Source organism: Ostrinia nubilalis, chromosome 8, assembly GCF_963855985.1.
Source record: "Ostrinia nubilalis chromosome 8, ilOstNubi1.1, whole genome shotgun sequence".
Lineage (NCBI taxonomy): Eukaryota > Metazoa > Arthropoda > Insecta > Lepidoptera > Crambidae > Ostrinia > Ostrinia nubilalis.
In genome coordinates this window covers 12,417,308-12,440,460 of record NC_087095.1, presented here as the reverse complement: position 1 = coordinate 12,440,460, position 23,153 = coordinate 12,417,308, and the positions used below count along the sequence as shown (strand labels likewise).

At 35.8% G+C, this 23,153-nt stretch overlaps 3 protein-coding genes across 3 annotated transcripts; all 3 read left to right on the top strand.

Moving 5' to 3' along the window:
- The first annotated feature begins 224 nt into the window (after positions 1-224).
- Positions 225-2,507, top strand: LOC135073979 (THAP domain-containing protein 5-like). Its single transcript, XM_063968261.1, has 4 exons — positions 225-967; positions 1,202-1,446; positions 1,664-1,717; positions 2,127-2,507. The coding sequence occupies exons 1-4, from the start codon at positions 867-869 to the stop codon at positions 2,294-2,296; spliced, it is 570 nt and encodes a 189-aa protein (XP_063824331.1). The 5' UTR covers positions 225-866; the 3' UTR covers positions 2,297-2,507.
- A 4,157-nt stretch (positions 2,508-6,664) lies between these two features.
- LOC135073977 (dnaJ homolog subfamily C member 8) lies at positions 6,665-9,803 on the top strand. Its single transcript, XM_063968257.1, has 6 exons — positions 6,665-6,827; positions 6,921-7,112; positions 7,728-7,856; positions 7,979-8,086; positions 8,575-8,709; positions 9,438-9,803. The coding sequence occupies exons 1-6, from the start codon at positions 6,771-6,773 to the stop codon at positions 9,555-9,557; spliced, it is 741 nt and encodes a 246-aa protein (XP_063824327.1). The 5' UTR covers positions 6,665-6,770; the 3' UTR covers positions 9,558-9,803.
- Positions 9,804-14,084: 4,281 nt separating this feature from the next.
- Positions 14,085-23,150, top strand: LOC135074217 (uncharacterized). Its single transcript, XM_063968514.1, has 3 exons — positions 14,085-14,226; positions 15,335-15,446; positions 23,009-23,150. Exons 1-3 carry the CDS (start codon positions 14,139-14,141, stop codon positions 23,124-23,126), a joined length of 318 nt encoding a protein of 105 aa, XP_063824584.1. The 5' UTR covers positions 14,085-14,138; the 3' UTR covers positions 23,127-23,150.
- Positions 23,151-23,153: the final 3 nt, after the last annotated feature.

Here is a 23,153-nt window from a genome sequence, read left to right as displayed (position 1 = left end):
AATGATCATTATTATATCAAATTGTATGAGAAATATTTTCGGACCTCCAATGATAGGAATTGAAAAGTTATGTAAGAAAATGCTCTACCCCGTGACTGTCTATTCTGTGGTCTGTGTGGACTAAATAACGGTGACACAACGCTATTGCTCATGACATAAATAAAAAAAGAAAAACTCACGAAATAAAAAAAAGAGCCTTGGCTTGTGCCAGTGGGTAGACACCAGTGGGTAGACACTTCTCATTCAAAAACTAGTCTCTATATGTAGCAATTGATATACAACCTTATCCCTTAAGCAATAAAGTGCATTTTGGATTGATTTCACTACAGCAGGGGAACCCGCGGATCAATACCACCATACTAAAAATAATTGTTAGTGTCCTTATGTTGGTAGTATTGTTAGTTTGACAAATGAAAAAAAATGTCTGTCAATTGAGTTTGAGTTTTTAACCGGCGAATTGATTCGTGTGAAGTTATTTTCTCAGATTTGGTGCAATATTACTGTAAATAAACTTTTCTGTCGTTTACGTTGAGTTGATTAAGTTCCTCCGTATCGGGCGTGATAAAGTTTGCTGTTCAGTGTTATGTTTTTTGTGAGATAGAGACTCTTTTAAATAAGCTGTGTTTCAACTTCTACAGAAGTTTAAACTCTTATTTACTTTTCTGTTTAATGGGTATGTTATCTACTTACTTGAAATATTAGATCTATTACAAATCTATTATTCATTAAAAACAACCCTATGTGATGAAAATGTAAATGTACTTTCAAAACTGGTAAATGCATGAACCAGGGCATTGACACTGGTTGGAGAGAAATTATAGGCTTTGTTTAATTAATACCTATTTCATTTTAGGCTTCTACTGATAATGGAGAGTAGAAACAACAAGAAGTGCGTTATTTGTAATAAGAGGCGAAGTCGTGGTGGATCACCCTTACTTTTGAGTAGGTTTCCTCTGGATTCTGACCGGTAAGTTTCTAATAACACTCATTTATTACAAGATAATTTTACTGATTGTGTAAACTTAAAGGCTGGGATTAATATTTTTAATCATACAGTAAATAACCATAACCAATTTTTAATTTCAGTATTTTGTTTCGTACTCTGTAAATGAATTGCATAACAATACTAAAAGAAATTAGTTGATGAATAAATTTCAGTTTGTTATTCTTTTTCTTTTCTAATAGGTATTTCTTATTTCAGTTGTCGAATGTGGGTTAAAAATGCTGGCATAGAAGACTTAGCATATGTACCTATTGAAAAGTTACACCAACTGAAGTTTGTTTGTGGTGGGCACTTCACTCCTGAATCCTTCAATGCCAAAGGAACTCGGCTGAAGAACTCAGCTATTCCAACACTGGAATTGAGCAATCCCATCTTGCCAGATGAAGTTTTGACAGAGTTTCCTCTTCATGTAAAAGACTCCAATAAAGAAAACCTCAAGACAGGTATGATGATGACTTCAATTATTTTTTTTAAATTTAATTTACTATCAATTTTTCTGAATTATTTAGATGTCTTAATTAATTTTCTTTGGTTTCCAAAACAAACCAACCGAATGCAATTTAACAAGGTTCTTTCTTTGTAACCACAAACATGTGTTGTATGCTTATCAATAAATAATATATAATTTCAATTATTAATTATATCTATACTTTGTTACAGTTCTTTATGATCATTCATATTGCATTCCAAAGAAGTCAAATCCAGTTGAACGAGGTATGTTTATCTAAAATTATACTAATAATATAAAAAGGAAATATTTAATTGTTTGTTTGTATTTGATCGGCTCCGTAACTCGAAGCCAAGATAGCCTAAAGTGCGGGTTAGAACCCCATAGCTTGAATATTGTAGTAAACCCACTCGTAACACAATTTAGCTTAGAATGTGTGTTGAGTTAGAGGGACTTTAGTAATTTGTGTAATACAAATTCTTCAAAAAAAGTACCGGACCAATTTGAAAAATTTTAGGCAATCTACATTAATTAGCCAGGTCAGCTAGTTTAATAATATTTATAAGCTAGTAATTTTTAATGTGAGCAAGACATGTACTAGACTGATTGTACCCTAAAGTTGGGTAAGAACATGACATTTTATTACCCAATTCACATTTCATTATCTGCTTTCAGTTCCCCTTACAACTACAACCAAACAACTAAATTCAACATGTTTGGGAGCTGTGGATATACCAGATTCTGGTATTTCTGCGAAAACAACTTTTGAACCTCTTCCTTCTACTTCCAATGCACCAGAACATATGACCTATAAACCCATTACTCATGGTAAGTGTACAAACTAATTATTTACCTTCTAAAATATGCCTTCCCTCAAACTAAAGAATGCCACCCTGGATGCGTTCTGCAGTCTGCAGTCAGGTCAAAATGAACTTATATGTACAACATTCTAGGTTTCTGTACATTTTATATTAATGCTATTTGACCGTGCGGATACGAACAAAGAACGCAAAGCACACGTGACTGATTGCCTTATCACGACCACTTACAGATTGTCTTGACAGGGTTATTCCGTATTCGACCCATGACAACTCAACCCAATTCTTCACTCATCCCAAATTAGTATTCCTAGCTCTACCCATTACAGAATTTCGTTATTCTACCCAAATGCATTCCTCACTCAACCCAAAGTAAATATACCAAAAACAAGTATGGATAGCAAAACAACGCTTACTATTTGTCCAGAAATTTAATTATGATAAATACATACTAGTACATTTATGTTTATTTAAAAAAAAAATCACCTACATGTTTGATAAAATATAAAAACATACATATGGGAAAACTTGCACTTTCAACAAACCGTTGTTAAAGGTAAAAGTGTGAGTTATTATCTTATTAACTGTTATCTATGCAAATGAGTAACCGATACCGCTTGCCAAGCGGCTTGTCCATCCATTGTTCACCCTTAAACCGGTTTTAATTGTTTTGACAATGTTGCGAATCGGCCCTTATCAGTTATAACTTAAATATCGAAAATTTTATTCTATTTTAAGGTAATTAAGAAACTTTGGTCAAATCATACCGCTCAAAACTTATACCGCGGGATTAGTTGTCCGTCCACATGAATACTTTTATTAAGATTTATAGTGGATTTATAGTAGATTTATATTAGATTCAAATTGTGTAAGTTAATGGTTCCTCTTTAATCTGTGATTTTTATTATAAGATTTTAAAAAAATGTATCTACTTTTTGTTTTGTTATGAAAAGTTATAGTTCTAATTGCATGTAGTCATTATTTTATTTGTGTCCTTTTGTGAAAAACGTTTTTCAATTATATTATTGTATCAGAACTCCTGTAGTTTTATTTAATAGCACGATCTTAACACAAAAATTAACTGAGCTTAAATTTCTAAAAAATATATTTTTATTCTGACCGTACATAAAAATCTTATATTTTTTAAGTGGTTTTAAAATGGGTTGAGCTAGGAATGTTTTTGGGGTGAATAAGGAACATAAAATTAAAAATTAGTTGTGGGTACAGTAAGGAACAAAATTGGGTTGAGTAAGGAAAATAATGAGTGGGTTGAGTTTGTCGTGGGTCGAATACGGAATAACCCTCTTGACATACCCGCAGACCGCATCCAGAATGCAGAACATTAAAACCTCTAAATGCCTTTAATTTAATATTATGTCATTGTTATTGAAGGTGGGCCCACGCTTCATATTTTATGAGAAGAGCTATCATTATCCTGTCTTTGCATTTTTTTAAAACTTGATAATGATTGATTGATTTGGAAATAATATGTTTCATAAAACAACAAAATAAATTTTAAACTAATTTGCATATTTATAATATTTCAGATGATAAAAACATTTGCCATCAAGATGCACAGGCAGAAATATTAGTCCACAGTTATAAAAGACCTAAGAAAAACATTGAAATGAAAGGTAAGATAAAACATCCTAATTTAAAAAACTAAGTAAAATTGCTGATTAATTAACCAATATTCAATTCAATTTGCTTTAATGTTGTTTTTTTTACTAATGGAAATGTTTTTATTACAGACACTTCATCAACATTTACAATTAAAGAGAAGAGGCTTTGGCGACAGTTACAAAATGCAAAAAAAACAATAAGGAATATAGCGAAGTCAAGAGTGAATTTAGACAAGTTAGATTCGGAAGTGCTGACATCGTTAGTAAAGGATGTAGTGCAGAATAACAAAAAAAAGTCACAAGGAAAAAGGTGGACTTTAGCCAACAAAATATATGCTTTGGCTATATTTAAACGGTCCCCTAAAGCATACCGCTATATGCAAAAGCTGTTTACGCTACCAAGCACTAAAACGCTCCAAAGGATTTTAAAAAATATACCAATGGAGCCTGGTATAAATAAAAATATAATTGATATGTTAGAGGCAAAAGCATCAAGTATGCCAAAGGAAAATAAATATTGCTCGTTAATATTTGACGAGATGGCGTTAAAGAAACGGATAATTTATAACGAAATTGCTGATAAAGTGGATGGCTACGTGGATTATGGAGAGGGCGAGAACATGGGACGAGAAAAGAAAATTGCAGACCATGCGTTAGTGTTTATGATACAGGGTGCTAAACATAAATACAAGCAATATATTGCGCACTATTTTGTGGAAGGCACAATATCAACAGCAAAACTGGCAAAAATTATATCGGACATCATCAAAAAATTAAAAGAAATCGGATTTATGGTTCTAACAACAGTTTGTGATCAGGGATCTACAAATATAGGAGCTCTTAACATGTTAAAAAGAAACTGTGGACAAGGCATAGATAGCAACTTTTTCTCTGTAAATAATGACAAAATTTTTATAATCTATGACATCCCTCACTTGTTCAAATCATTACGAAACAATTTCTTTAAAAGTGGAAATATGTCTTTCGATGGAAAAATTGCACAATGGAGGCATTTGGTAGTTGCAGAAGAACACAACAGAAATTTTTTAAATTTTAAAAAACTGAATAGTACCATTGTAAATCCAACATTCAAAACTAAGATGAGGGTGAAGTATGCTGCGCATGCTCTGAGTAATACCGTGGCAGCTATTTTAAAAATGATGGCATGGAAAGAAGTTTCTGATTGCAATGATACAGCATTTGTGATTGAACAGTTAGATAAACTATTTGATTGTACAAATGGTCCATCATCTTTAAATGACGTAAAGAAAGGGATCCGGGAAAATGTTTCCACATCAAGTAATCACATTGAGTCTTGGACCTTTTATACTGATAAGTTAAAAACCATAAAATTTATAACAGCAGAAAACACGATACTAAAAAATGTTAAATGCGTAAAGGGATATCAAATATCTATCAAATCCTTAAACGATATTTGGGAAAAGTTAAAGAATGAAGGGTTTAAATATATGAACCTTAGACAGTTTAACCAAGACTCTCTGGAAAACTTATTTGGAATCATTAGGCAACACAGTGTAACCAATAGAAATCCCACTATCACGCACTTTACTGCAGCGCTTAAAACAAGCATGGTTACTGGGCTGAAAGTGCCTCATAGCAGAAGTGCTAATTGTGAAGCAGACAACAATAAACATATGCTGGAATATAAAGACATTTTAAAAACTAATTTAAAAACAACAGAAATAAAAATTAATGTTCAAGATTCCACAGACACTGAATTTTATCCTGTGTTGTCTATCCCGGACCCTGAAAACTTAGAACAGCCCATTGAAAATTTGTGTAGCCTTGAAAACCAACCAGTAGTATATGTAAGCGGGTATTTAGCTGCCAAACTATTACAGAACAGTTCTTGTTTAATTTGTGAAGAGTGTTTGAGCGTGAAAACTCCTGTTGACAATGATTTGTATGCATATATATCTCTTCGCGAATGGTGGCATGATAAAAAAAGTCTCGTTTATCCAACAATTCAATTATGTACCACCGTAAATGAAGCTAAACAATTTTATCATGACCATATTGCCGACCAGATATATATGGAAAATGTTGGAAAATTCATTTTCTTAATGTTGAGTACAAATTGTAATTTTAGTTGGTTTAAATGTCAACAACATAATAAAGAAATTTATGATAAGATGTTTAAAATATTAAGTTACCTTTTTCTAAGAAAAAGTTGTAAAATCATTAATGACAGCTTCATAAAAAGTGAAAACAATTTTGCTGACAAAAGTAAAAAAGCACAGCAACAAAGCATTGAAAAGTAATCTTGAGGCTGAGGTTCGATCAGCTGATAAGAAAATTAAAGATGTTTATAAATAAAAATCCTATTTTTTCTTAGAAAAAGTTGTGAAAATAAAAGTTTACAAAATTATCATTTCTGTACTTTGTTATAATTTTCAATAATTCCTCATGCCTACAACTGCTATGTCATGTTCAATACTTATTGTAATATACCTATTTTATTTCGAAATAAATAATTTACGTTACAAAACTTCGTTTTACTTACACATAGTATAAAATAAAAATAGTAATCATTAAAATATTGAAGGTTCCTATACTAGATATCGATATGCAATTACAACCCTAGCAAAGTATCGATAATCGATAAGTTATTACGAACGTCACTAATACTGTCAGAAAATAAGGCATTATGTTGGTAGCTCCGCCTGTAGTTTGTGCGGTTGGTAAAGATTTGCGGGTCGTTCTCTAAAATGCATATGTGTGCGTGAGCTCAAAAAATATCTATGGAGTGCCGTCTCTTACTCTTTTATGCTCTTTGGCTTGTGCTTGCAATGAAATAAATAATATTTTACGATTTCTTCAAACATTTAGTAACGCAGAAATAGATACGGTTGATCACTATGTCTTCAGTGCCTTCAGCCTCAAAGGAAGAGTCCTTCGACGAGTTCTATACAGAGGTAAATTACTGTGTAATCGCGACCACAACACCCATGTAATCACTGACAGAATCATCATGGCACGAATTTATAATTTGTTACTATAACTTTCAGGTTAAAGAAATTGAGAAGCGAGATTCAGTGTTGACTCCGAAGCAGCAAATAGAAAGGCTTCTGCGTCCAGGTTCGACGTATTTCAATTTAAATCCATTCGAAGTGTTGCAAGTGGAACCAGATGCAACACTTGACGAAATCAAGAAAAAGTACCGAAGACTGTCCATTTTGGTGCATCCAGACAAGAATATCGTAAGTAGTTTACGTAGCTATCTCATAACTGTGTGTGAGCGTGCCATTCTGTAGATAGACTACCTATAAATAATATTGAAGTAACTCAACTGCATTGACCATACAAACTGAATTTATGTGAAGTCTTAAGAACACTTCATATTACAGCCTAGCCTACACTAGATTGATGTACAAATATATGTCGCAGTATTTTATGTAATTAACCATTGTTACAGTTTGCAAGTACAAACAAAATAGTCTAGGTTCTTAAAGATTCAAGTGACAAAAGAGAGAGATATGGTATATTTGTGATATCCATCCATTCTCTCGTTCAATGTTATTTTATTGTGTAAATACCTTCAGTGAAGATCTCCGTTTGTTTAGTTTAGACGGTTACGCCCGTCAATATTTCCTTTTTATCCACAGATGGGAACCGTCCCGTGACATGAGCTGACACTCCGGTTCATAGGTAAGGAACAAATTTGAGTGTGTGAGACGAATGAAAGAACATCTAGAACTTAATAAAAACACTACAGAATATTATTAACTCTGCTAAAGTACCTATTTCTCACATCACTTTCACCTGTTGTTTGAATGACTGCATATTAAAGTTTTTATTTTTGTTTTGACTTCTAGGATGACTCCGAAAGAGCTCAGCAAGCGTTCGAAATAGTGAACCGATCATGGAAAATACTGGAGAATGAAGATACACGGAAGAAATGTTTAGATGTCTACCAAGAGGCTAAAGAGCGCACAGATCACATGGTAGGTACATAACACATTAATTAACTTACAGATGTCTGTCTATACTACTTATGTGACAATATTATAATAGATACTCTAGTGTTACTTATTTTATCATGCACGATGTATGTATTATTTTACAGATAGAACAGAAGAGAAAGAAGTTCAAAAAAGAAGGCCGCCATGCTGAAGGTATACCAGAAGACGATCCTGTCAAGTACAAACACGCAGTCTATGTTATGACCATGAAGGTATACACTTTTAAAATTATTATTAGTTAAGTTGACATTGGTGTAGTTCTAAACTCGTATAAAACCCTGTCCCTGCGTCACTATGTATCCCTGATTGTCAATGCCGCGATATTTCCTGCTTGTCCATTTACTCCCCTACTCAAGCAATCAATTGCTATGCTCTGCACCAGTTTGTTTGCCGGTCCTATGACTCGCGTCCAAAATTGGTATAAGTTTAAGTCCGCCTTCACATTAGGGCGTAAGAATCGGCATCGGCATTTTTATAATGTGAAGGCAGGCATCCGCTGTCATAAAGCGCTTTCACATTTAGGCGATTTAGAAGCGCGACAAACGCGCGACTGACGCGCTGCAGAAAATTTCATACTATGTGACAGCGAATACATGCCTTTACATTATAATAACGCCGCTGCCGCGCTGCAGTTGCGCTACTAATGCCCTAATGTGAAAGCGCTCTAAGTACTATTTTCAACACATATTTTAATTTCCAGCTGTTTGCTGATATGGAGAGAAAGAGGCAGCACCTAGAAACTCGTGACATGGAAGAGAGGAAACGAAAGCGAGAAGCGGAAATAGAACAGGAGGAGATGATGTCCTTTGAAAAGGAATGGGCCAAAAACTTTGAGGTTCAGTATTATTTATTCTACTTCCTACTAATATTAAAAATGCGAAAGTTTGTATGGATGTCTGGATGTTTGTTACTCTTTCACGCAAAAAGTACTGAACGGATTTTGATGAGACTACACTATTATTGTTTATAACCCAGAATAACATATAGGCTACAATTTATGACGATCTGTGACAAACTGAATTTCACGCGGGTGAAGCCGCGGGCAAAAGCTATATGTATTTATAAAAGCGAAAGGTCACTCACTCATCATGAAATCTGGGAAACTACAAGTGCTAGGAGCCACAAATTTTGCATGGAGGTTCCTTTTAGAACTTAGGTGCTCACTAAGACGGGATTTTACGAAACTCCACGCTTAAGAGGCTGAAACTGCGTTTAGCGTGTGCCTGTGGACCTTATGTAGATATGTCGTTAGATAAATTTTAAATGTTTGCTTATCGAAAATTCTAATATAAAGAGGAAAGAGATCTAACTGTTCATTGAATAGGCTACTGGACCGATACTTTCACAATTAGTTACGCCCGTACTCACAAACGATGCTTGCTTAAGTGGAGCAGCAAATCGAACGCACAGCGTTACATAGAGCTCACTGATTGGTTCGTGTATCACTCTGTGCGTCCACGCGCACTATGAGATCTCATAGTAATGTTTGTGAATATGGGCGTTAGAATCCTACATTGTTTCTGATGAACATAAAATTATAATGACTATTTTTATGCATTGCAGGAATCTCGTCAAAACCGAGTAGACAGCTGGAAGACCTTCCAATCCGGCGGCAGCAAGGAAAAGAAGAAGAAGAAAATCATGGGCTTCAAGCCTCCCAAGCCCAAGCCCGAGAGCAGATAACTCTTGTATTTATCTCTAGAATAGTTTACATTAGATTAGCATAGTGATCCCGGTTGTAGACCGAGAGCTAAGCTAAGGCTGGGTTGCACCATCTTACTTTAACTTTGACAAACGTCAAGAATCTGTCAAACTCTATACAAAAAACACCGGTTATCGTTATAGTTACGGTCAAACGGTGGTGGAACTCAGCCTAAGTATAGATAGTGCAATCCTCGAAGACGCGCCCCACCAGTTTTTGGTCGAGGGAAGCGCGGGTTGCGGGGAGGATCTCACTCATGGATATAATAAGCGTGTACCGATAACACTCAAACATAAGCGACAAAACTACAAACTATAAACGATTGGGACGAATGGTGGGGCGCGTCTTCGCGGATCGCACTATCTATAGCTTGCATAGTTGACGCAGTTTCCCACAGTTGTGTGCTGACTGCCAACTATGCAACATGCTAAGGGAACTCACAGACGAGCGACAGTAGACGGCGAATGCTTGCGACTAAGTCAGCGACAGTCGCCGACGACAGGTATTCAAATTAGATGACAGTCGCCGATGCATCGCGACTCTTGAAGAGTCACTAACGTACTATCCGTTCGCTTTAAGTTTGCTGCTGGCGATATGACGTCACTCGAAGGGAATCGTCTATAACTTTAACAAACTTATATTCAAAATATTTTTTATTCATTATTATTGATAAAAATTGTGTATTTGCGTAAAATGAGACACATTAATTGCGTTTAAGCACTAACTAATTGCGTTTAATCGCGGTTGGGAGAGGGGACGCGCATTCTACGGACCGGCAAACTTAGCGCGAACGGGTAGTATAGCCAGTGTCAACATGTCCTGACAGCGAAAGGTGCGAGTCGGAGACTGTCGCTGACACCTACCACTATCGCAAGCCGTCGCCGACATAATGTCGCTCGTCTATGAACTCTTAAGCTAAACTTACCTTAGCTCTTGGTCTGCAACCGGCTTGATACTTCGGGTCTTTGGTAACTTTAGGTTGGTGAGAGTGCGTAAACTCAAATTTCGATTCAATTATTATTATTATGTTTGTACGCTTTGGAGCTCACGGGTCAAAAGTGGCCCGGTCCTTTATAAGGCTTGCGTGGGGATACAGATCCAACAAGTAGAGGCCGTATTATTATTATTATTAATTTCAGAGATTGATGAAAATAAAATTCCTGTTATGTGTTACCATAGGGGTCACTTAAAAATTAGGGATTGATGGTGAAAATGGGCATGAGGCTTTTTTTTATTCAATATTTAGAGACCAATCACAGAACAACATGGTTGAGATTGGATCGAGTTTTGAATCGGACCGTTTTGTAATACGGAAGGTCCGAAAGTGTCTAAAAAAATCATATGATAAAAGTTATAAAATGAAACTCAAGTATGAATCTAGGCTTAAGTTTAGATGGATATTTGATGTTTTCGAATAAGAGCTGTGAAACCGAAAGTTATACATAGTAGTTTATATCTAAAAGTTAAAATTCATCAAGAATTACCATGGATTTCATCAGGAAAAAACTAAACTGGTTATAGCCCAGTTTAATGAGGGTTTTCGCGAATGAAAAATCCGCCAGATGGCAATACGTAGACGCGAGGCCCAAATGCTGCATGATTGGTTATTTTTGACATGACATTGACAGATATGTCAAAATCGACCAATCACGCAGCAGTCAGACCCCACATCCACGTCCCGCCATCTAGCGGATCTTTCATTCGCGAAAACCCACATCGGTGGCTTTATTTTTACTCTTTTAAAAATTTTCAATGATTATGAAAAATATTTTCATTTAAACGTTATTTTGTTTTGTTTTGTTGCAATATTGGCTTCTTTAGCCTAATCATCATAAAAATGCGAAAGTCTGCTCCTTTGTCACACAAAAATTGCCGATCGAATTTTAATATTTACAATAATATTAAGCGTTGTTAGAATAACATTAGATTGTAGTTTATAATTAAGTAATTAAGGTTTTTGTCATGGGCGTCCTGTAAAGAAGAAAAAATGATTATTAGCGTCCGTAAAAAATATATCTAACCACAGTTATCACAGATCCGAAGTTACCTATAATTTAGTTTAATTCTAAGGATCCATTTGGATCGTTTCGCCTTACCATACAGCGGCGTTAGCATATGCTAATATTATATAGTTACACGTTTTGATTAACTAATAAACATCCTGAATATAAGCATAACATATTTTTATTAATGTAGATTTTACCATATCGTATGCAATTTGCGAATTATGCGAATGATATAATCACTACCTATAAATCTAATAAGTTTGTTCACACATTATCGCAATGGGTTCGGGTTAATATTCACCATCATTCTGCTGGACAAAGGCCTCCCCCAAGGATTTTCACAACGGCCGGTCCTGCCCCGCACGCATCCAGTCACCTCCCGCGACCTTCACCAGATCGTCGGTCCACCTAGTGGGGGACCTGCCTACACTACGTCTTCCAGTCCGTGTAAATATTCACCATAGGTGGAGGTCATTTTATGATTCAGAAAAGAGATTTCTGCTTTCTCACTACGAACAAACAGCTTAAATTCTTTCCCCCTCTTAGAATGCTGTGGTCCAAATTGTATCTTAGAATAAAACCATACCACCTCTGGAACATTATTGATGCAATAAATATACTCAACATCAAATAAACCGCACCTTCCGCGACGCGAACTTTAACGATTTTCTTCTGACACAATCATGGTGCCCCAACAATATTGGTGTTATTTGAAATCCCAATAAATATCCTTAAAGAAAAACACATTTAATTTCTTAATAAATGATTAACATATACCATAAATGTGACTGGAAAAAATACCTCACTTTGGGCCCACCTATGGGATCAATTAGACCAATTTTTATGGTTATAAAACCAAATAATGATTTCACGTGTCCTCTTTAACAGATGGATAGCAATTAAACCCAACAGTTTTATAGCCATAAAAGTTGACTCTAGCGTAACTAACTACCTATTTCTTGAAGAAGTGACTGGATCCTTCTAAAGACACATTTTTGGGGTAAAAACCTTTCCTTTAATGAAATGAAGGTTAGAACTAGGCTTTTAAATGGTACCAATATTGGTGGGAAGTTGGGATGCATAAGTTCGAAAATGCTTGTCGCGGGAGGTGCGATTTATTTGACGTCGAGTGTAATTGAGTATTGAGCGCTCACCCGTTCTGCAATCCACCAGCACCAGCAGTTTCAGGGGTTAATGTGAACCGCGGTTCCCAATCTGTCTGCCCTCGAAGATGGAAGATGATGAAGGACCAACCTCGTCTCAGTCAATCAAGCGATCATAAACATCTAAAGCGCACACTTCACAAAATATACTCCACAATATTTAAGTTCTCAGCGTTGACTGAACAGTTCAGGCCTACAATACAGTGTGGACTTCTACTATAGAAGGTTTCAGAAAGAAGAGGCGGTGACTCCAATGCGGCGCGACGGCGTACCTACGGAGTGAGCCACGTCAGTAAGGCTAGTTTCCTAAAAAAATTTTTTTAGTCTGTCAATTTTAGTATAAAAAACTATTGCACACGTATATTTTTAATTGTCAATCAAACAAATAAATACAAAGTTATAGTGCGTTGAAGTTCCGCGCGACGTTACAAAGTGCTGCAATTTTACGCACTCACTGACGTCACGAGCCTTTTCTTTAGAACTTTGGTACGCTTTATCTCTTTACATTTTCATTAGTTTTAAAAAGTGAAAAATAGGTGTCGAGTAGTTTTTGATAAGCTAACTGACGGACTAATTAAAACTCTTGATTTTTTACCCAGGAAACATCCCTAAAAATACGAATGCCCACATTGGCAATGCATGAACAATATTTGTGAAATAGATAGCCCCACTGGTCGCAATGAAAAAAGGGATTATGCGGGTAGATACATTTATACCATTAGAAAAGTGACACGAAACTACCCCCACAATGTGCCCACCAAACATAACACATTAGTTCCTCAAGGGCCGCGCTTTTATTATGAAACTTTTGGAATATTTAACGCAATGTAACGCAGATTTTTTATTACGAGCGGGTAAAGTTTTTATTACACCGAGAGCTATTTCTAATACAGGTTTTATACGAGTTTCAATAAAGTTTATAATAAAGTGGTCGTAGAATACTCGTGCGTAATCCCACGGGATGGTGCGAAATGGAATGAGATAGGTACAGTACCTATTGTTAGTAAAAAAATGCTTTGTTTCTATCTGAGAAAGACATAATTAAAAATTGTTTTAGCTTTTACGAATTAATTTCGTATCAATGGCTTTTTTCTATATCGCTATTTCGCTAATGAAGGAGGAAAGGTAAGTAGCCATGGGTGTTTGTTTATTTAGGAAAAGCAAAGCATCTTTGGGCCTGTTTGGGCCTAAGAGAAGTTTGGGCCATCGTTTAAGCATGCTTGACATGCTTGAGTAATTTCTGCAACAAGTAAAGCAAAACCTCTGTTGATTTTGTTATTAACGAACTGGCTTGTTCGACTTTATAATATCAACTGACACTTGTTAAAGAATTGTCAACTGTCTATCAGTCAATGTTGTTTGTATTCGTAATTAAATTGTTTATTGAAAAAAGATGAGATCGAAGCTTTTGGCGTTATCTAAAGCGGTAACAACACCTAGCCGCACCATCGCTACAACTAGGAGGTGTTTGGCGAGACAAGGTAAATAAAAAACATAACCCTCCTTCTGGCGCAGTCGGGTACCTAATAAATAAAAAACTTAGCTAATCATTGGACACGCACGAGATGTTTTTCCAAAAAGCATAAAGATTTGGATTTTAGGCCACTACAAACAGTCGGTATGACGCAAAACGTTTGTAAAAGCTGCACGGCAGTGCACGGGAATCGAACCCCCGACCTTCTCTCTGACTTTTGATGAGTAGTATTTCCAAGCTAGTGCACACCATTGAAGTAATAGTACGTAGTACATTATAACTAAATGGTGCACACTCGTATTTAGGTTGTGGTTACGTTAAAAGGGTGGGAATCTAACTCACGACCCTTTGCTGAGTGGACGACTGCTCCAACTGGGTTCGATTCCCACCTTAGGCAATTTGTTTTTTTCAAGTTATTCATGGTTTACTTGTCTTGACCAATGATTTTTAATATTCTTATATTATGTTATAGCCAGTTTTCCCAGAAGTTTCGTTTTCATCTTAAAGGCCTATTCAAACCTAAGCGATATTCGCTGCCGCTGTGGGTAGAGGTACATACCGCGCGGGTTTCGCTCAGGTATTTAGTATCAAGTATCGCGGCTAGAGCGACGAGCGATATTCGCTGCCGCTGTGGGTAGAGGTACATACCGCGCGGGTTTCGCTCAGGTATTTCGTATCAAGTATCGCGGCTAGAGCGACGAGCGATATTCGCTGCCGCTGTGGGTAGAGGTACATACCGCGCGGGTTTCGCTCAGGTATTTAGTATCAAGTATCGCGGCTAGAGCGACGAGCGATATTCGCTGCCGCTGTGGGTAGAGATACATACCGCGCGGGTTTCGCTCAGGTATTTAGTATCAAGTTCCGCGGCTAGAGCGACCTGAGCTTAGGTAGGTATGAACAGTAATATTACCGCATACCCACTGGGTTTTCTCTGCCGCAGACGGTAGCGAATACCGCTTAGGTCTGAACAGTATTATTACCGCATACCCACTGGGTTTTCTCTGCCGCAGACGGTAGCTAATACCGCTTAGATCTGAATAGGCCTTTAGAGCTGCAAGAAAGTCTCACTGCCGCATTTTGTTTATGGGAACTTTTTTTTGCTCTATTTTCCATAGACCGTTGCGATGCGCATATGAATGAGTTGCCGATACCCTGCGGCCCGTGGGATATCTGGTACAAAGACAAGCAGAGCTTCTACAATAAAGTGCTGGTGGCTGGAGCTCTTTGGTTAGTCTTAAAATTATTTGAGCATTATTGTCATTAAGACATTCAGTATCTCTTTTAGGACTACTTGCTTTAATTTCATTATCATCATACATATAAGGTCTTTTAGTCTTCACTAAAGGAACACGACTCTACAAATGTAGAGTAAATACTAGAGGCAAGTCGAGGATTTGGCCATCATTATCCACGCTGCACTGGCTAGTCAGAGGCCTATTCGCATATCTATACGGGTCATTCCATGAAAATCTGTATATTTTCGACGTCATTTTGTCCCAAACTTTTTTAAGATGCTTTTGAATATTTTATTAGTGTAAATTATAGTTTATTTATTAATTATGTTATGTCTAAAAGGGCCAGTCACTTTATGATTTATTTTAGGAGAAATTATAATTTTCAATTTTTTCATACTAGGTACATTACTCCTATATGACTTTCAATAAAGTATAAAACTTATAACCTTAACATTTATAGATAAATTAATATACTTCATGTAGTTGTTTTGTTATTATCACTATACTAGATGAAAACCCGGCTTCGCTCGGGTGAAATTTGACTCATAATACTCAATTCTAGGTGCAAAATGTAGATAGATGTTTCTGTAGTCATCGGTTCTCAAAGAATATTAAATATATAGACACATATAGCTTCGTTAGTTGTGTCACAGTTGTGTTTAATAAATATGGTAAATAAAAACTGCAAATGTTTTTACACAAATTATTTTTATTTTAAATCAACATTCAAAATAAACTAAGACAAATTAACAAAACAATCAAATTCAATCGTTAATATAGGTTATGTAAATAACTCTTATTAATAGTCAGAAACGGGATCAGATAAGAAAATACTATTTTCATCAATACCTGGCTCCGGAAGTCCGAAATCTGTTAGTCTCTTTCCGTGGAGTTTTAATGTTTCATCAATTTTTTGTAAAGCCAACTGTTTGGATAATATTTCAGGGCGGGATCTTGTAAAGTCTTCGATAAAATGTGATGCAAATTTTTCCCAAAGAGCATTAGGATCAGTTACTTCACAAAACACGCAAATTAACGCAAACAGCTGTCGTAATTGCCGAGGAAGTTTGAAACCAATTGCTTCATCCAAACATCTTTCCCATTCTTGATCGTCAAAAAGCAGCCCCCTTGCTTAAGCAGCTTCTCGAAATGATGTGTAAATAATATTTTCATATTAATAAGTTCTAACATCTCTGAAGCAAGTCGGCCCTTGTGACGTGAAGAAGTAATAGCCGGAGATAATATCGTTCCCGATCAGAAAAGGAATAATTATACATTCTTGCAATTACTTTATCAGCCGCTGACTGAGATATTCGTGGTTGCCACTGTCCATGGATAAATCTTAAATGTGTCGGAATTTCAGTGTAAAGATATTGTCGAGCACTTTCATCTGTTCTGTTTAGTTAAAAAAATGCTAATAATATTTCTGGAATTGGCTTTAAGACTCTGTCTGGGTCTATGTATACCTTCCCATTATGACAACAATTTTTAAAATGATTTTTAATTTTTTCACCTAAAAAATGAAGTGCTTGACATTGAACACATTCATAAATCATAGAACCAACTGAATGTACTGATACTTGAATGGTGTTATTTGAAAGTGCTAAATATAAATAGTTAGTCCTGGGGTGCTGATATTCTGTACTAAACCTGCTTGAATATTTACGTTTTTTCGGGGGTCTGCCCGCCATTTGATATGTTTTCTTTCTCTTCTTCTTCTAAAGAAATAAAATCACTGCCGACTGACAGCAGCTGTTTTTCCTTGTTGTCCGAAGAAGCATCATCACTGCTGACTGACAGTAGCTGTTTTTTCTTGTTGTCCGAAGAAGCATCATCAATCATCAATGAATCCTCGATTAGCGTCAACTCTTCGTTATCAACCTTAAAAGAGAAATATATTTATGAATAGCTAATTTAATTTAAAGATTTAATTTAAATTTTTAATTATATATTGTGTTACTCTTATTAAACAAATTTAATAAGATGTGATGAAAAAATACACCACATGCAGGAATTGAACCTACATCCTCGACTTCTCCGTTGTCGCGCTCTTACCATCTGAGCTAACTGAGTTTAATAAGAGAAAGGACATCATCCACGTTTCATATATTTTTGGTCCAAAATCAAAAGTGCCGGCCAACAAAAAAAAGTGCTGTATTCTGACAGAATACGTCTGCCTTAGCATTTGTTACTATGGCACCAAAGCCGTAGCTCCACTGTGCGTCGAGTATTTGAGATCTAAAAGTCATCGATTATTCATACATTTTTTGTTCAAAATCAAAAGTGTCGGCCAATAAAAAAAAAGTGCTGTGTTCTGACAGAATACGTCCGCCTTAGCATTTGTTACTATGGCACCAAAGCTGTAGCACCACTATGCGTCGAGTATTTGAGATCTAAAATTCATCGACGATTCATACATTTTTTGTTCAAAATCAAAAGTGTCGGCCAATAACAAAAAGTGCTGTCTTCTGACAGAATACGTCCGCCTTAGCATTTGTTACTATGGCACCAAAGCTGTAGCACCACTGTGCGTCGAGTAAGGTACTTGATACAAATAAGGCCTACGTTCTAATAAGGCCTATACATCAGAAAACACAGATAAATAAATCCAACCGGGATAATACTTCAAGGACACGTACTCATATACCCTACAACCCGGTAGAGTGCAAGAGCGTCCCGATCCACGATCCCAGCACCAATTGGCACGCGTTCTTCTAAGGTGGTGGGTGATTTCGTGCTCTCTTATAAAAATCTGGCGATTTCATCTTAAATTTTCGGTAAAATAACGCTGTTTTAGATTAATCTTTTCTTAGTAATCGTTTCTAAATATTTCTTACTAGCTAATAATTACCTTAATTTGTACTACTGGCTATAGATGCATTATTTGTAAATTTTTAAAGACAACAAGAGCGAGATATCTAATAAGGCCTAGGCCTTATTTCAGCATGGTAGGCCATATTGGATACTTATGTCAACACCTGATTACGGATAAATTCATTAAACTAAATGAGTCAAAGAGTAACTAAATATTTATTTAATAAGAATGTTACTAACAGCACAGAAAATAAAAAGAAAACAGATTAAAAAAAAATTACTAAACCTGTAAAAAGAGAAACAAAATACAAAATCAATAAAAACTAAGAAAAAAAAGCCGTATGTATGATTCTAAAGGATAGGAGAATTAAAGCTGGTATTATCATGCCTGTCTCGAAGACAATGTAGCAGATATGCTACCATAAAGGACTGCTTTTGGTGGTATCATAAAGATTGTGTAGGAGTTCGTAAAGATGATTCAGAAGCCTTTTTATGCCCTGGTTCTAATAAAAATTGAGATCTCATTTTGTTTACAAAAAATCAAGACTAAATGATGTTCCTAAACCGATTTATTTAAAAGGTTTTATGTGTAGGCCTTATTCGAACACGGTGTTTTAATAAGCCCTATACAAAAAAATAATATTGTTTGTTTTTGATATTTTTTTTGATAATTTAAGTAGGGAATCATTACTTAGTTACTATGAATATTTAATTTTATCTATAATTTATGTATTATTCTTAATAAGTGGAATTTAAGTTTATCTAGAGATATACAGTATATTTCTGTTTACTTGGTATGTAAAATTTTGATAACGCAAACAAATCGACGTGTTTAATGTTATAAGACCGCATTTTGTTTAATACAACCTCAATTTTAAGGTCTACAGGCACTTGAATCATATAGGCCTTATTCCGTGTAGGTGATTTAATAAAGCCAAAATCAGTGGTTTCGTAATTTGCTTATTTTGAATAGATTTAATTAAAAACTGTGTTATTTTTTGTAATATTGCTAAAATTAAAGGATGGAAGAAGTTAATTAACCTTGTTTTTGTTGACTGGCGTTAATATTTATTGAAATATAAGCATTTAAAGTTAGGTAGGCCTTATTTGTATCAAGTACCTTATTTGAGATCTAAAATTCATCGACGATTCATACATTTTTTGTTCAAAATCAAAAATGTCGGCCAATGAAAAAAAAAGTGCTGTATTCTGACAGAATACGTCCGCCTTAGTATTTGTTACTATGACACCAAAGCTGTAGCACCACTGTGCATCGTAGTATTTGAGATCAAAGTCAGTCGTTTCATATATTTTTAGAGCTCAAATACTACGATGCACAGTGGTGCTACAGCTTTGGTGCCATAGTAATAAATGCTAAGGCGGACGTATTCTATCAGAATACAGCACTTTTATTTTTTGGCCGGCACTTTTGATTTTGGACCAAAATGGATGATGTCCTTTATTTTATTTTTAGACAAATATTCAAATAATAATAAGTATTGTGAATGTATGTAGGTGTAGGTATATCCTCTCACCTCTATATTTATTTTACTTTACTCAGTGACCTACACTATTAACTTACCTGAAAGTCATCAAATAAATCTTGTGATGCAGCAGAAGCAACTTTTTGCTTTTTAGGAAAAAGGTTTGATACCTAGTGCCCGAGCCTTGTTTATTCTTAACTGCCTAATTGTTTCTAAGCCACAACACTCGCAATAATTGAAATTATCTGCAAAAATATATTACACAATTATTTATAATAATAAGCTGCCAGCCGAGCTCAAGTGGAACTTGCGCATGAAGGAGTCTATTCCGTTATCAGAAAAAACGGTGCAAAAATCGTGTCTGTTTCTGTCGTGTATGTTGATAACAACTCAACACAGGCTATGCATGTGGTCATTTATTATTGTCGGGTTAAATAAAAAAAATATTAAGCCGCTAACCGAGTATAATGTTGTCGCATTCCACACATCGACTGCACATTTGCATTTGTTTGCAGTTTCTTACAAATATTTAATCAAAGCATGCATTTAAGACTCTGCTTAAATCTGCATTATTGGAGTCGCAAAAACCTGTAACCTGATTGCGCCTTGGTAGTGGTTTCTGATCTGGTCCAGTGGTTTCATGCGTGGTTGTTTTGTTGAACCCTGGCATAATTTGCATAATTTTTATTTTTATATTATTTTTATCAGTGTATTTTCTCCTTTCCTCTTTATCATAAATATCTTAATCTATTTAGTTATATTTATGTACTTAAACTCACCACACCCCAACCGTCACGTTGACGTGTTACGCGCGTTCTTTCGTCCTTAGGCTATAGCTGAAAATCAGTGGTTTGCTTTTAAGTAAACCAATTACTGAGCTATTGCCGTTTTGCATTGCTGCGACACACATTTCTGTATAAAGTGTGTACCTATATTGTATGTCATAATGATTTTTTTTTCTTTTTATTTCTGTCTTACCATACCATGTCATATTGTCCTGAGGGTACTATTTTGTCCTACTTTTGGTACTTTCTGTTTGTAATGTGTGTTTCTGTTATGCAAATAAACGTTTTATCTATCTATCTATCTATCTATTTTGCCATTACAAAAATTGCATGTCACTGGAATTTATCACTGTGCGAAACTAAATGACATTGACATTGAACTTCAACTTTTATGGTTATGGCTAATATTCTTTTTCTGTGGTTGAATCGGCCAATTAAAGAAAAAACACATAACAAAGAGTATTGTCATAAAAATCGCGAAACGCACTGATCTCCATTTATTTATGGATCGATGACAACCCAGCAAATAGTTTATTATAAGGTTTTGGCGCTGATCGCATAGTGAGTGGATAGTGAACTACTAAAGATGGCGACAGCGGTTTGTTTGAAATTGTTTGTCAGTGCCATCGGAATTTAACGAAATTCTCCATTATCCGAATTTTGCGGATATATGTTGTCGACTCAAAATCGATATTTTTTTATGCTTTGTTATTCATATAAGGTTTCGATCCAGTCTACCGTACCCCTTGACGAAATTATTAATATAGATAAAAAATGTCATTCCCTAACTAGTAACTTAGTACCTAGCGCCGTTTAAAGCTAGGGCCTGACGGTCTAGGGACTGACGATTTGGAGTAAAACTTAACACAAATGCAGATTAACTTTATAATATAAGATGCTTAATACGATGTGCCGATAATAGCCGAAAAACCACACGTAAATACCATTAAATTATATACAATTTCCTATTGTAATCAATAAAGCTACTCAACTAGGGACTGACGAAGTGACTGGATCAACACATGTTTCCGCAACAACTGGCACGTTTGCACTAATTCAAAAAACGGCTGCCGCAAAGCCAGTATGGTCTGAGGATAACTTCGTATCGTACTTAAAACTCAACTAAATGTCATTCACTCTAAATACATAAAAAAGCGCAAAATTATAAAATCAGTGCGTGGCGAGGGAATGACGCTAAAAGCTGTGGACTCTTTTTCAACTAAAGAAAATCAAATTATTGTTTATTGAAACTGCTTAATATTAATATAATTTGGTGTAATATACGTTTAAATAGATTATTCGTTACTTAAAACAAAGGATGAAATTGATGTTTCTGTTAATATGGGTTCCAAAATACAAACTTTTGGAGTACGGACATGCCTAGGGAATGACGATTTGGGTCATTTAAAAGGAATTTAAGATTTTTGAAGAGAATTTGAAAAATAGTTTTAAAAAATATAAATGAGTGATGAATAACACACATTGCGAGCTGTTATTTAACCATTTTGGAATAAAATATTAAAAAATATTCCATGTGAAATGTGGCGCGGACTAAGAGTTGACATATTTTTGTGGAATGACCCATACTAATATTATAAAGCTATACTATTTATTTACAATAAACAGATTTTTTTTAAACTAAGGCAAACTTAACTCTAAACAAAATAAAAATATAAACTTATAAAGCTGAAAAGTTTGTTTGTTTGTTTACTTGAACGCGCTGATCTCAGGAACTACTGGTCTCATTTGAAAAATTCTTTCAGTGTTAGAAAGCTCATTTATCAGGGCATTTATCGAGGAAGGCTATAGGCTATATACCATCACGATATGAGTAATAGGAGCAGAGCTACAATGAAAAATGATGCAAAAATGGGTTTTCACGCGGGCAAGTCGCGGGCACAGCTAGTATTTACCTAAGTATTTTCTTTCGCATATTATTATATTGTTTCTTATCTCTACATGGGAAGAATGGGGGCTGTTCTTTACTACTCTGCCGGCTCGTAGTCAATGGCTATTGGGGCAGAAAATTTCTCAAATGGCGTCCACAGGCTAGAAAAAGAAAGTTTGGGCAGGCCCCCGACAAGGTGGAATGACGATCTGGTGAAGGCCGCGGGAAGTAAATGTGGGCACCGCAGGACAGGTCGTTGTGGAAATCGTTGGAGGAGGAATATGTTCAGCAGTGGACGTCCTGGAACATAGGCCTCCCGCAATGCTTTCCATGTAGCGGCTTGCGTCCAGCGCCTTCCTGCTACCTTTATGATGTCGTCGGTCCACCTTGTAGGGTGGACGTCCCACGCTGCGTTTTCCGGTACGCGGCCTCCACTTCAGAACCTTACTGCCCCATCGGCTGTCAGTTCTGCGTACTATGTGCCCTGCCCATTGCCACTTCAGCTTTCTAAACCGTCGGGCTATGTCAGCGACTTTAGTTCGTTTACGGATCTACTCATTTCTGATTCGATGAAATGTTGCAGGTGGTTATTCTCATTCGGAATGGTGCTATGGACGGACTCCGTCTACCTGAACTGGGGCCCTCCAGCGCAGCCCGGGCCTCCCAGCGACATGGTGGAGGAGTGCGAAGACATTGAGTGATTGTATGGTCTTTTAATGATAATAAAT

Bases quoted from the DNA above. Each gene is read 5' to 3' on its own strand.
- LOC135073979 (XM_063968261.1), top strand. From the start codon at position 867: ATGGAGAGTAGAAACAACAAGAAGTGCGTTATTTGTAATAAGAGGCGA. The intron at 968-1,201 runs GTAAGTTTCTAA...TTCTTATTTCAG, and splicing joins TTTCCTCTGGATTCTGACCG to TTGTCGAATGTGGGTTAAAA. The intron at 1,718-2,126 runs GTATGTTTATCT...ATCTGCTTTCAG, and splicing joins GTCAAATCCAGTTGAACGAG to TTCCCCTTACAACTACAACC.
- LOC135073977 (XM_063968257.1), top strand. From the start codon at position 6,771: ATGTCTTCAGTGCCTTCAGCCTCAAAGGAAGAGTCCTTCGACGAGTTC. The intron at 6,828-6,920 runs GTAAATTACTGT...TATAACTTTCAG, and splicing joins TCGACGAGTTCTATACAGAG to GTTAAAGAAATTGAGAAGCG. The intron at 8,087-8,574 runs GTATACACTTTT...TTTAATTTCCAG, and splicing joins TCTATGTTATGACCATGAAG to CTGTTTGCTGATATGGAGAG.
- LOC135074217 (XM_063968514.1), top strand. From the start codon at position 14,139: ATGAGATCGAAGCTTTTGGCGTTATCTAAAGCGGTAACAACACCTAGC. The intron at 14,227-15,334 runs GTAAATAAAAAA...TATTTTCCATAG, and splicing joins GAGGTGTTTGGCGAGACAAG to ACCGTTGCGATGCGCATATG. The intron at 15,447-23,008 runs GTTAGTCTTAAA...GAAATGTTGCAG, and splicing joins CTGGTGGCTGGAGCTCTTTG to GTGGTTATTCTCATTCGGAA.